We start from the raw sequence: 13,750 nt of genomic DNA on the forward strand, positions 1-13,750 counted from the left end.
TTGATGTGATCTGCAACAAAGTATGTATGTTTTTAACCCATTTGTTATGTTGCAGGGGTTGTTTCCATAGTTGTTAGTGCTTGAAAACTTCAGAGGCTTGGGTCTTTTACCCAACACAATGCTAACAGATAAAATGGTTTACAGCTTACTTCTCAGAGCAGCCACACGGATGTTTGCAGATCGATTTGGTGCAGGTGATCGGTGTTACTGTTTTGCCACTCTTGCCCATGTATTCAGGAAACAGCACCTGCCTGATGTCTCTTTCCAGAATGCTTCAGACTTTTTGGATAAATAGTGTTTTACAAGTTTGAAATTCTGCTGCTGCTGTTATTAGTTTCCTCTGTACTTTGAGATCCCATTTCTTTGTTAGTGTCATCAGAAGGGGCACCAGAGACAGATCGTGTTGTTTCTGAAATGTTCAAATGTGGAAATTAATCTGTTAAAAAGCAATCGAACCTTTCCCCCCTCTCCACACTCCTGAAATCTTAATAGTGTTGACATTGCTATTTATGAACCCTCCAAGTGCTTTCAATCTTGATGTTCTGTCTGGAGAAGAAGAGAGCCGCATTCCCTGCTGGAATGTACATTTTGCCATGGCCTGGCTGTCATCGGAGAGCAACCTGATAGCCCTGTCCGCCACTTGTTCCTCCTGGGAGGGCTGCCAGGAGGCAGGAGGTATATCTGTGCAGATCACAACACATTTTGAACAAGATGCTACTGCTGTTATCTTTCTTTAACTCGTTCTAATTGTTTTTAAACAGTCTTAACTACCACCTTTTACTGCCCAAATTATTAACATGGTCTAAGGTGTGTAGTTGAATGTACTCGCTGTTTGTCTTTTTGCATGCCATTAGCCAGGTGGGAGCAGCAGTTACAATTGATTCTGTAGCTGTCTGTATGCTCAGCACAGGAGCTGAGTGAATGTGAAACTCCAGACTGTTAGATAAGCTGGTCTCCAGCAAAAACCTGGCATTGTGTTGCTTCAAGCACTTAATTAAAATATTTCAATTAAAGCCTCGACCATTACAGCAAAACCAATTTATAATTAAACAAAAAATTTAATTTTCACACAGCCTCCAGGGCTGCCAAGAAATTTCCCATACTGATAGGTGAAAAATTAAAATCTCAGGTTGAAACAATTAAATACTAATTCACATTATTTATTTATAAAATAATACCAATAAGAATAAAATCAGTTTTAAGAATTGTGTTGCTGATTTAAAGTCTTGCAAATAATGGGTATTTTGTCCCAGTGAACAGCTGAACTGTACTCTGTGACCTGACTTTGTGAGAAAATAACGCATTATGTGCTTCTTCCTTGACACAGAGTATTCCCACCCTTGCTAAAGCTGAGAAACGCCTCTTATCTTCGCTAGCTCCTCAAGTGCAGAGGTGGCATGCTGTGCTTACATTAATCTAATTGTATAGCAATAACAATATGAACAGGAGCGTTATCCATACCAACAGGAAAACAATACAGTGTTTGTGTGTCATAAGAATTAAATATTTATGCTTTGTTCTTTTGTTCTGTAAAAACAATCCTATTAACTAGACCTGAAGAGAAGAATGCTCCAAGTTTCCTGCTTTGCCTTGGCATGACTTTGAGTTTTGTGCAAACAGGCCAAATCTAAGGTTCCTAATATACTTCTGTTCATAGCAGTTTCAGAGAGGATACAAGTTGCATTTGCAAATATGCAGATAGGCAAATATGCTAGGTCTGCATGCTACAGACTGATCAGACAGGGTGATATGTACATACAGTACATGAGAGAAATTTTTTCTGTGAAGTTCACAGGAGTGTGCTCTTGAAATACATTACAAAGTTCATACTGTGACTGAGAGGATTTGATATTGGGAAATCTGAAATATGAAGTACATAAGAAATTCTCCTTATGAAAAATAGGGATTTAATTAATCCAGCCAGATCTTCCTGAGTTCTTATTGTACTCTTCAGTCACATTTTTAGCCACTAGGTACAGATAGAATATTGATGAACCGTGTTGTGAAAATTATAGTATTTGAAGACAATTTTGTTTTCTGTGTGTTTGGAGGAGAGGAGACAGCTTTTAATTTATTTCCTTTCACGTGGATATTTTTATTTTTAAGTGCTGATGAAATACCTTTCTTCATATTTCAATTGAAGTATCAAAAATCTGATACTTGTTTAAAAGAAGGCAATACCACAAAAGAAAATGCTCAGAGTCCATAGAGACACTTGATCTGCAGCAGAAGTCCTTTTCAGCTGTCCCAGTCTAACTACTGATCCTTGTACAGCTGACAGAAGATGCAGGTACCTCCAAAGACCGAAGAGTACGGTGCCAAGTACTGTTTATTGCCTGGTTTGACACCCACTCACCATCCAGTGAATGTAGGGGACTGAGTCCATTGGGTGAGCAAGGCTATTATTATTTTAGGGCTATTCTCATTTTTTGACTACAGTCTAACATACAACACATAAATGATTATCGGTTAATACTTACATGTCTCTTAGTCAAGCCTTGCTTTAGGACTGCTGGGATATACACTTCATAAAAGAGAACATTTGAGCTGGGGGTTGGGAGGGGATCTTTTTTAAATCCCCAAGAGAAGAGGACATTCAGTCCAAGAATGGGTGTCTGTTTCCTGTTGCATCTCTGAGGCCTTCTGTGTGGGCAAGGAATGAATACTGATCCCAGTTTTAGACTGGAAAGTCAATGTTGCTTAATAGTTTGAGTGCATTTTATATGTATTACAGATCTTTGTCTTGAAGTGAGGAAATTAGAAGGCAGACCTGGAGATGTGTGACATTTCTCCCAGTTCCATTAGGGCTTCCTATAAATATCTAGAATGGCATTTCGCAGTTCTTCATGTTTTCAGAGTTTTGGGACTGCTTTTGTTACTCTATTTCAACATTTGGTCTCAAAAATAAAAATGGGATGAATTTGCAAGGACCATGAAGATGTGATGTTCTTTTCCACCAAACGGATGGCACCAGACCTTTGTGGAACATTTTAAATGCCCAGCTGGGCAATTGCAAAGCACAGTTATTTCTGGAGAGTAATGGTAAGGAACTGGCTGAGTGCTTAGAACAGAGCATATGGCTATTTAGTGATTGGATTAGAGCTCTTATGTGGCTGTATGAGACCCACTACCAATTACGATTTTTTCCTTACAAGTGTCTTTTTCCTTTCAAGGCATTGTGACACACTGAAGTTTTCTCATTAAAGAGAGGGTTGTGTATTTCTTTGTGATGTGTTGGGGTGGAAACTGTCTTTGTTAGTTATTCTGTGCAAGTGCAACTTATAATGTAGGTTACCTAGTGAGTTCATGTGGTGTTTAAATGGGGGAGGATGGGAATGAGGTTTTTGCGAAAACATATTCATGTGTCAATTCTCAGTTATGGTAATTAAAATACCAAAAGCATCTCCTTTCTGTCAATGTAAATCAAGTGAGAAATAATTAAAGCCACTGGGGTTTTATTGGTAAAATAGAGATAGAATTTGACACATAGCAGTATAGAAACAGCATGAGAAAAGAGAATGCTTTGCTCTTGCTGTTGCCTTGAAATTCAGAATTGCTTTAGTAATGTCAGTGACATTGCTTGGTGATTGCTATTTTAGAGTGCCGAAACTCCCACCCTGCCTCTTTGGGGGCAGTGCACAACTTCTGACCTCTCCGTGTTGTACCACAGGAAACTCCAGTGCTGCTTTTGAAATCACAGAGTAATTTAGGTTGAAGGGACCTCTGGAGGTCATGTCTGGTCTGGTCTTTGCTCGGAGCAGAACCAGCTTGGATAAGGCTGATCAGGACCTGCCCAGTTGAGTTCTGAATTTCTCTGAGGATGGAAATTTCCTCCATAGAAACCTGCTCCATTGTTTTAGGGAAGCCTCAAAAAAGAGTGTTGATATTTTGGATGCTTAGGCTGCAACTCCAGTGTGATAAGAGGTATCAGTGGGGAGGTTAATGTCAAACAGCTTCAAAATGAACTAACAAAGAGAAACAAATCTTCTATAAGAATCCCGTAGTTGGATTTTAATAAAATTTGAATGTTGCTTTGGATTATGAGATACTGACATGAAATGAATTGCCACTTTCATGTTTGTTATATAGCCTCCTGAATGGGGGAAAACAGAGAAGAAATAAACCTCCTCCTGTATTTTAACTTTTCTTTCTACTTAAGTGTTATATAACATACAAAGTATGTTTTAATGTCCTCTGAGATGGAAAAAATGAGAAACTGTTTTGCACTAATTAAAACTGAACTCTTCAGTGCTCTCTTTAGTTTTCAGTTTCTTCAAACAGATTTATGTTCTGTTGATTGGGATGTTGTGTAACCAACTCTCTGCTATCCAGCATCACGGGGGGCTGGACATCCTAGATAACTGGGACAACATGAGATGCTGTGGTTACTGTCAGACACTTCGGAAGTCCAAGATGGATTCACCCAGTAATCACCCTGGGGATTAGTTCTGGCTCAGCAGTGGCCTTGCTGGAGCTGCATTTCTGCAGCTTGGATGCTCTTGCTAGTCCTGTTTGTGCCATGTCATAGTTCTGTCTGGATAGAAAAGCCCCTCAGGACTGGTTGTGGTAATGGGTGGCTAAATGCTTCTCCACTATGCTGTATTGCAAGTCCAAGTCCTGGGAGCGAAGATCAGAGGCATCCAAACTAGCTCAGCGTGGAGCCATTTCAGCACTGGCAGCTTTCTGAGCTCAAGATGTGTGCAGAAACAAATTGGTTCTGTTACCTCTGCTGGACCCAAAATGGCTTTGGAATCCATTTAGCTACATTCCTGTGGTGCTGCATCTGAGCTAATGAACCTCTCCAGAGTTCACTGAACTCAAAGCCAATTTGGGAATATCTATATCCATGGAGTGGCAATTGTATTTAATTAATAGATTTTTTTTTTAAATCCAGATGAATGAATTATTAACGAAGGCAAAGCACCCAATTTATTTCACTTATGATTAAATAATAATTTGCTGATGTTCCAAGTGTAAAGGTCAACTATTGCAAAATCTTGGTGAGAGTCTGTGGAAAGAGATGAAAAATAATAATCCAATATTGTTCTTCTGATATCTTAACTGAGCAGTGTACGTTCTGACGTGTCTTCAGGTTATTAAAATGTCTCTAATGACGTGCAAGTATTGTCCATCAAAGCTTGTTAAACTGACAGTCTTATAAAACCATGTGGTTCATTCCCAAACACACTTAATAATGGAGGCATCAGACTCTGAGGTATTGGGTTTGTAAGTAAAAATGTATCAGTGGACCAATATCCATTGGTGTTTTTCCAGATCAGAGCTGCATTTTCATTTCAGCTAGAAATTGAAGTATGTTATAGATCAATTTTGAAGATTGTAGTGGTGTTGGTTTTAACACTGAGTTATACTTGTTCTTTGCAAGCTGGGAAAAATTCAGTATGATATGTTGTTTGGCTGAAGTCACTGAGAGTTTCTGCTAATGTCACATCAGTAACTTTAATCTTTTACTTAAATGGTCTTGTTATTGTTCTGTAAAAATCTGTAAACATGCAGTCATAGAACTATGTGGGTAATGGTAGGTGTGATGAAGATGGCTCTTGGAAGCTATTAGTGTTTGAGGAGAACTAGGTGTTGGATTAAGGCAGAATAAATCTCCTGTCCTTTTGGAATTCAACTTTTGAATATTTACTGTAGAAGTGCTCGGAAATTTGCCACAAAAGCTTACTTTCAGAAGAGGTACGGCAAAGGAGGAATTGAATGCAAACAAAGCAACATTGGTATAACAGCTTTAATTTGTTTTAAGCTTTAGTTCAATTTGTAAGCGTGGATACAAGTATTAAAAGTGAGTGGAGGCAAATCATGGCATTTATTTTTAACTTGTCTTCTAGATACTAAAAGCTCATTTTATCTCTTATTAGTTCTGGATCTGTAAAGGAACAGCTGCTGAAATAATTCAGAGGAGATGAGCTTTTCAGATTTTTGTTTAGAAAAGTTTCTCACATTTTCGTCTGCATTTTGTGTTCTCTTGACATACAAGTAAATTTCCTCAAGCATTCTGATATGTGAGTTACAATATTCTTTTCTACAGAGAGCTTTTAAAATTCAGCTTTATTAATATGACTTTACAGCAGCTAGTCCTGAAAAAAATGTAGAAAGTGTTTTGCTTTTGAAAATTAAGCCAGTGAAAATCATTACAACACATGAATATACTGAACCGCATAGTACACACAGAACCCCAAATGTTTGATACAAAACTCATACTTAAGAAAATGACCCCTGTGTTTAAGACACTATTCAATGTATAGACATAATTGTGTGCAAATGGCATTTGCATATGTCAGATTTACCACTACAGGGTCAACTTTTTTGTTTTTAAATGGGGTGGAGCATGCCTGCCTGCATGTGGGAAGACTCGCTTGCTTTTGCCAGCACTAGCAGGTGGTGTTCTCCCACCAGCGCTGAGTTTGTTTGGGATGAGTAGTGGAGTGTCTAACCACCCACCAGCCTTCCTCTTCAGACGGGCTGGGAGCCGCCTGGCCCTTCTCCAAAAGCCTGCACTGATTCAGCACATCTCGGCAGCAGCATCCCCCTTCAGCAGCGTTGGCTGCTGGGCGCACGGCAGACTCTACCTCTCCTTTTCACTCTGATGTTCCATCAAAGTCAAAATCTTGGTGCTTGGGCTGCTACTGTGGCCTGAGCCTAATGCATTGAAATGCTCAGATTAAAAACAGTGGCCAACAGCTCCATTTGCCAAGAATAACAAAATTTCTTACATTTCCATGGGAGACAGAGCTCACTTGGCTGTGCGTTCACTGCTGTTACGAGGATACTACATATCAGTAGGGTGAGAGCTCAAGTATGTACCAGCCATCCCTCTGCCTAATTTTCACTGTCTGCAGAGTCACCTGATTCTCTCCAAACCAGAGCCACAGAGAGGAGAATGAGGACCCTGTGTGTAACTGAGTGGTCTTGATTGGAAGTTGAAGAACTGCGCTAATACAACAGCATAGGCTTATCTTTGGGAGACAAGTCCTAGATTACAGTGAATTCTCACATTAGCTGAAGACCTCAATAAACTTTTACAAATGTTTGCTGCGAGAAGTCTTGTTCTTTTTCTGTCTTCTCTTACTTGAACATATACACTTAAAACCCAAGACTGAGGCAGGGATGCCACAGCAATTAAAAGAAAACAAAATGCTGTCTTTTAAGACAGTTTCAGGAAAGGAGCCAGAAACCACACTATGCACCTTTCTCCTGGTGAGGTATTTATCATCTTCAGTTTTATCAAAAGATGACACAGAGTCTTACTGCAGCAAACTGTGTACCTGGAATTAAGCCCAAGTTATCACTGAGGATTCGAGCAATTATTTGTATCCTTCAACATGCTATTGGAAGATGCTCAAATATGGTAATGAAGGTGATATAAAAATAGTGTTTTATTAAGCTCCTATTTAATTTTTAGAACTGTTTTCTCAAGTATGTTCTGGTGGGAAGGTAGCAGCAAGTTTATGCTCTCTTTTTACTTACGTGTGAGATCATCTGCTCAAGGTGTAATTCATCTGTTATGAATTATTCTCCTTTGTCTTTCCTTGCCGTGTCGTCATTGTCTGTTCTTACCAGTTTACATTTTTTTTTCTCTGAATGCCTTGGAATTTGAGCCCACAACAGGACCCTTCCTTTATGTTCTTTTTTTTTTTTTTGTCTTTCTAAACTGGAGCTGCACATATGTAAAGGATACCATTTTTTGATTTTTGTATGCTTTCTGCATCTACAGATATGGAGTATTCATTCAAAATCTACTAAAACTGTGTGTGGGAAGTTTAATTTTAAGACAGTTGCTTTAATAGTGAAGGGTCAAATTCAGTACTGATATAAAGCAAATGAAATTAATTTCCTAATTTAAGAACAACATGATATTGTGGCTTCCGTAGGCTTTCTGCCTATGAAGGTCCCCTACATGGTGTGTTGCTTTCTGCTTCCCGCGGACAATTCCAGGGAGTGCTGTTTGTTCATAATTCAGGGAGTGGTTTTGCTCGCTAAGTTGAACAAGTTTGTGCAATACAGTGTGTGAGAGGTTTGTTTGCACAGGCTGCCTGGAAAGCGAAGGACAGCCTTTTAAACAGAGCCATGTTCAGAGTCTGTGCAATCTCTGGTGAGATCCATGTGCCACCTTCTCACTGAGTTTTGTGTTTCTGTGTTTTTTAAGTGTTATTGGACCACTCAGAGGTGAGGTGAGTCTTTTGAGTCATCACCACTGTGCTCACCTCACCTGCTTACATTTCTTTCAGTGTCTGTTTTCAGCCCTTGCTTTGGAGTGGCCCATTGCTTATTTTTAGGGACTTAGTTTTTGTTTCTCAAAGTGTTTAAACTTTGCTGTTTATTTTGGACTTGTACACCACTTGGAAAACCTTCATAGGCAAAACTCCCAACACTAGATTTTATACATCAAAATCTTTTCAGAGTCATGTTCTAACTAAAAAGTCATAACTCTGCTTTTAATAATGGGCTTGAAACATAATTTGAATTTAGAATTTTGTACTTGAATAGCATTTTGCCTTCCTTCTGAAGGAAAATAAAATTCTGAACAAGTAGTGATATTTTGGTTTCAAGTATTACAAGATAACGTTATGGTTTCCTTCAGTGTTAGAATGGCAGGCAGGGCCAAATCATAGCTAAAGAAGAAATGGTATATTCAGGAGTCTGTCACCTGGCCTCTTGAAAAATTCAGCTTGCTACCAATACATTTCTTATTTTTTTAAGACAAAAACCTGAAAAACCAACAGTTTTGTCTGTGAGGTCTCATGCTGTAAATATTCTGACTTTATAGCTGAGTATACCCTTGTTTTCACAGAGATTTTTGGATGTTTATGATGCCTGTCTTTTTGTGCCTGATGACGTAGATTAAGTTCAACAAAGTGTCTAAAACAAGATTAAGGTTAATTCCTTATTAACACAAGGAAAATAAAGAACCCTTTAGAGAGTGAGAAAGCCAAAGGTCTTTTACTGAGACTTTTTTTAAAATTTGACCAGTCTGTAATATCCAATACACTAAAACTATTCAGATTTTCTGAGTATTCTGTGATTTCAAAAATTCATTAAAACTGTTTTGGCATTGGTAGTATCAATGAGATGATGCTTTTCCAAATAAGATTTCTGTGCATCTAACATTTTGTATGTTTAGTCCTTTTATAAGTTAGTTGTTGTGACTTGTTTAAAGTTAGTCCAGTATTTATTTGAATGTAGAAATCCCCAAAACATGGGATAAAGATTTTTCTGTTTTGTGGGTTTTAGCAATAATCTATAAATGAGTCATAATCCCTTTAAAAATGTTTTAAAGTGGTAAGTAAAAAACTTCCAACATTATTTTAAAACATATGTATCTTAAAGGAATATTTTCAGTTTTCTTAGTGGCCATGTGTTTCTTCTGTTTGAGCAGAGGTAAATTTCCTTCAGCATCTGTAGCAGAATATCTTTAGGTATGTAAAATTTAAAACAAAATGCTGGTCCTTTAGAATGCCAAGCAGTGTTGCATTTTTATAAAATATGTAGCCTTTGAGGTAGGTATGATATTTTGCATGTATATTGTACTTTCATTAGAGCATCTCATAAAATCTCCTGCTAGTTTCTGTCAGTCAATGTAGACTCTTGTAAGGGTACTAGCAACCTAAATAACAACCTAATTGCTTTTTATCACAATGCAGTGAAGAGGCTATTATAAGATCTATTACAAGGTACAAAGAATAGGTTATTCTTCAGCAAATGCAAACCTGTATTTTTAGAGAGTAGCTTATCAGGCTTAGTTGTTGGTTTCAGTAAATGTGTCTATGTTGTCCTGTTGAAGCACTTCCAGTTTCAATTTCTGCTCCCTCATGCACAGCTAGCACTTCCAGGGGTGAGAAATGAAACTGCAAAACAGGTTCACTTCCTCAGTGCTAGGGAAGGCAGTAACAACAGTTTGCTTCCAAACCAGAGCAGAATTTACTAACTTAAAAAATTACCACATCTCATTTTCCTTAAATCATTGCCAGAAGTGAAACCTGTTTGCAACAACCTCACAGTGGACTGAGAAATCTGTTACTTGGAAGAAGCGATTTCTGGAGGAGAGAAAGTTGTATACTTTTTACACATTAATTCATTGTAATATGACTGTGTTAGTGACCATTACAGACACTGTAACTCAAGCTTCATTTTCCTTTAGTAAGAGGAAAGAACTTATACTTTGTGATGGCCACTTTGAATGGAAGTGGTCTAATATTGTGTTTTGTATTTTTGCCCATGATTTTCTTGCTCGGTATGCTATTTATACCGCCGAGTGCGTGAGACAGCTCATTTTGCGAGCTGAATATTTGTGTACATTTATTCAGATACTTAATATTTTTTCATAAAATATAGTTTTTCTGTAAAATTTTAAATTATACAACAGCTGTCTACTGCTTTTGATGATCTTGTTGCCAAGCTCTAATTACTTGTACATATCATAATTGTGAAAATTAATGAGCAAAACTATATGAAGGATGGAATTGGCCTTAATGTTATTGTGGACTCAAAAATAAATGAGCTTCAAAATATTAATTATTATTTTATTATTAATTGAATAATATTTTCTTCTAATGCTGGACCTTTCAAGAAGCACATATCACTGAAGGAACTCAGTTTGCTTGTAGGAGTGCAGATCCTTATGGAAAACCACAGATGAGCTGTTCTGGTTTTTGAAGTTTCCTCCCTATCCTCCCCCTTACCTGTTCCCCTCAAATCCTTACCATTTTATTTATTTACATTATTATTTTATTAATTTATATAAGCTATCATTTGCATTCATTTCAACATGTGACTATGTTAGCAACAGACAAAAAATTAACAGTTTTGTTTCTGGTAATATGATCAGAAGGCAAAGGCCAAATACAATATGAATTTATCACATCCAGTCTCAAGCTTGGCATGAAGGTATGTGTTTAAACCTACAGCTTTTATAAAAGAATCTTGAGAGCAGATTACTGTTTTAAAATTGCTGGAATGGGCTTATGAGAATACTTTTCTTTTTCATTTCTACTTAATAGCAAAATAGATTAAGTGTTCATTTTAATGTGTTTCCACAGGTATATCTTGAAAGACTTTTAACTTATGCAGAGATAGATATTTGTCCAGCAAACTGGAAGCGAATTGTACTGGGTGCAATTCTACTGGCATCCAAAGTTTGGGATGACCAGGCAGTGTGGAACGTGGATTACTGCCAGATCCTGAAAGATATCACGGTCGAAGACATGTGAGTGCGATATGTTTATCATTGTCAGTGAATGCCAAGATCCGTGTGTATGAGGGGGACGGGAAGTTCTCTCATAAATTATATAAAGTTTGTGTATCTGTGTGGTATCTAAACATGGTGGATGCTGATAGATGGCATGAGGTCTACTTGACAGTGGCTTACATAGAAAACAATAATTATTTTTATTTTCTGGTTGAAGTGTATTTTACCACTGGATATTCATGCATGATGATGTAAACAGACCTACAGAATATTTAAATGTATGACTTGATTAAAAGAAACCATATCCAGTGAGCCTGCACATACTAATTTCAGCAACATTTACAAGTGCTAGTTCTCTATACCAACAGCAGACTAACATGTAAGGCAGGGAAAAACATTATTGTGATCCTAATGATCACTCTTAGATGATCACCCACTTATTTATTGTTGTTATGCAAAATTAGTGCTTTTAGGTTCCCTTCCTCTCCCGCCCAATGAACTCAAATGAATGTTGAGTTCATTTCTAAGATGTTAAAAATCTAGTATTTTAACTTGCAAAGAGAAATTTCCATTTTGCTTTTTTTTTTTTTTTTTAATCTAATGGCATTCATAAGAAGTGCATATTGTAACAGCATGGAGAGTTGTGATATCTGGCTGGATACTCCTGAGTCACATTAAGAGTATATTCCAACAGTAATAAAAGGAACTGTAGTAAGAATAAACACAGTTAAGATCTTAATATTTACAAATACTACAATGAATGCCCATTTCACTAAATAGTTGAGTGTTTTTTGTTTGGTTGGTTAGCAGCTGTATTGTCTGAAGTGCCTGGGGTTTGTATCATCTCTATGTTCAGGGCTGAGTCACACTCCCCACACGCTGTTCTCAGTGCTGTTTCCCACATTGACAGGCGTGCCAGAGCGGTACTGGAAGGGTTGCAGTGGGAATTGGCACTGGGATGGTGCCGGGGGAGGTGGATGCCTTGACAGGGCACTGCAGCTTGTGCACTCAGCGAGTGACACGTTCAGTCTACTGGTACACCTTTTTTTGTAAGAACTAATAAAATAAAATTATTAAAAAGATGGTTTAGTACAGTTTCTGTGTGTCTCAGAGCTCTTAAGCAGAGCGAAGTGTCTGTAATGAGAAATACACAGACTTGGGTGCTTTAACTCAGGCAGGGTACAAGCCGCTGGGGAGAGTTTTGTTTGTAAGTGCTCTGGGAGGAGGGAAGAGGGAAGGAGGGAGGTAGATGAGAAGAAACTTTGATACAGACAGAATGGATTTTGAATTGCAGTTTGCCATCTCAAAGCAGTGAAAGGCCAAGTGTTTTTGCTAAAGCAACGCTAATTTAGTTTCTTAATAGCTCACTGTGTGTCAGATTTATAGCTGGTCTAAAAATGATCTGTAAGGGAAAGGCTGAATGTTAGGAGTCAGCTGATTGCTTTAAATTAAACATGCTCATACACTGCTAGATAAGACGTATAAATTGTGAGTAGCTGTCATTGCTCAAGTATTACAAAAGTTATTTCTAAATCTTGTATTAACAAGCACTTTGTAATAAGGGGTTTTTTTTCCTCCGAGTTGAAGTGAAAAACTCAAAGCTTGCATTGCTGTGGTGTGCTGTAGATACTTTCATTAGTTTTGGGGAAGACTCCCATTGCAAAATAGAGGTGGGAAATAACACATAATGCCATTTCAGTATCTGTTTTAAAATACATAAGCTACTTTAGGGTGGTTGGTGATACATCTTTTCTGACATAACCCAGACAGAATGAGATTTCAAAAATAAAAGGCAGGGTAGGGACGACAAGAAGCTAAAATTGGGCCGTTCACATTTCTGTGTGCAGTATTATTCCATGCAGAACAATTTTATAATGCTTTCTCTGCGGTTTTGAGTGTTTCCTGAATGATTTTGCTAAGCTACTTTTCCCTTGCCCCTTTTCTCATGATTTCGGGTATTTGGTGGCAGTAAGGGCCTCCCTCCATTCACTCCTCCTACAAGGCGAATCTGGGAGCTTTCAAAGTAATTCAGAAGCTGGGTCATGAGCTGAAGTTGAGTGCTGAGCAGCTTGAAGCAGGCTGACAGATTTGACTGTGCCGTGCGACAGTATTAATCTGGAATGGTTAGAAATGTGAGTTTTGAAATCGCTGATTCTCAGGGCTTTATTTGAAGGCAGGTGATGAGGCGTACTGTGGTGGTGTGAAAGGAAACAAAAAAAGAGGTTATTGTTTCTGACAAACATGTGATGGTGCTGCTGTTAGAAGTTGCACTTGAGCTGTGTTACACCAGGACTCACATGGCAGACCTGTGGTCCTTTGCCCTCTTTCTGCACTGCACATTCCCTAAGCCAAGCTCTGATGAGTCCTTATCCTCAAAGTTTTTAGCATATTAACCTTTTCTTAAAAGATGTTAGGGTTCTCACAAACTGCAGAAACAGCAGCCTTTGGGGACACTGTGCTGTCTGTGTGGTGCTTTGTGTTTGTGACTTCTTGGGAATCCTTCAGCAAAGATTTTGCTGCTTGTTGACCTGATGTTTATATTCC

The 13,750-nt window shown here is 38.1% G+C and overlaps 1 protein-coding gene across 2 annotated transcripts in view; it reads left to right on the forward strand.

Annotated features, from left to right (window-relative positions):
• Window positions 1-13,750, forward strand: part of CCNY (cyclin Y) — a 46,430-nt gene that overhangs the window by 25,387 nt on the left and 7,293 nt on the right. For both annotated transcript variants that reach the window (XM_010182986.1, XM_010182987.1), the window contains one exon: window positions 11,058-11,224. In XM_010182986.1, the coding sequence (XP_010181288.1) occupies window positions 11,058-11,224 (167 nt within the window). The remainder of the gene's footprint in view (window positions 1-11,057; window positions 11,225-13,750) is intronic.

This window comes from Mesitornis unicolor, unplaced genomic scaffold (genome assembly GCF_000695765.1).
Source record: "Mesitornis unicolor isolate BGI_N332 unplaced genomic scaffold, ASM69576v1 scaffold33884, whole genome shotgun sequence".
NCBI lineage: Eukaryota > Metazoa > Chordata > Aves > Mesitornithiformes > Mesitornithidae > Mesitornis > Mesitornis unicolor.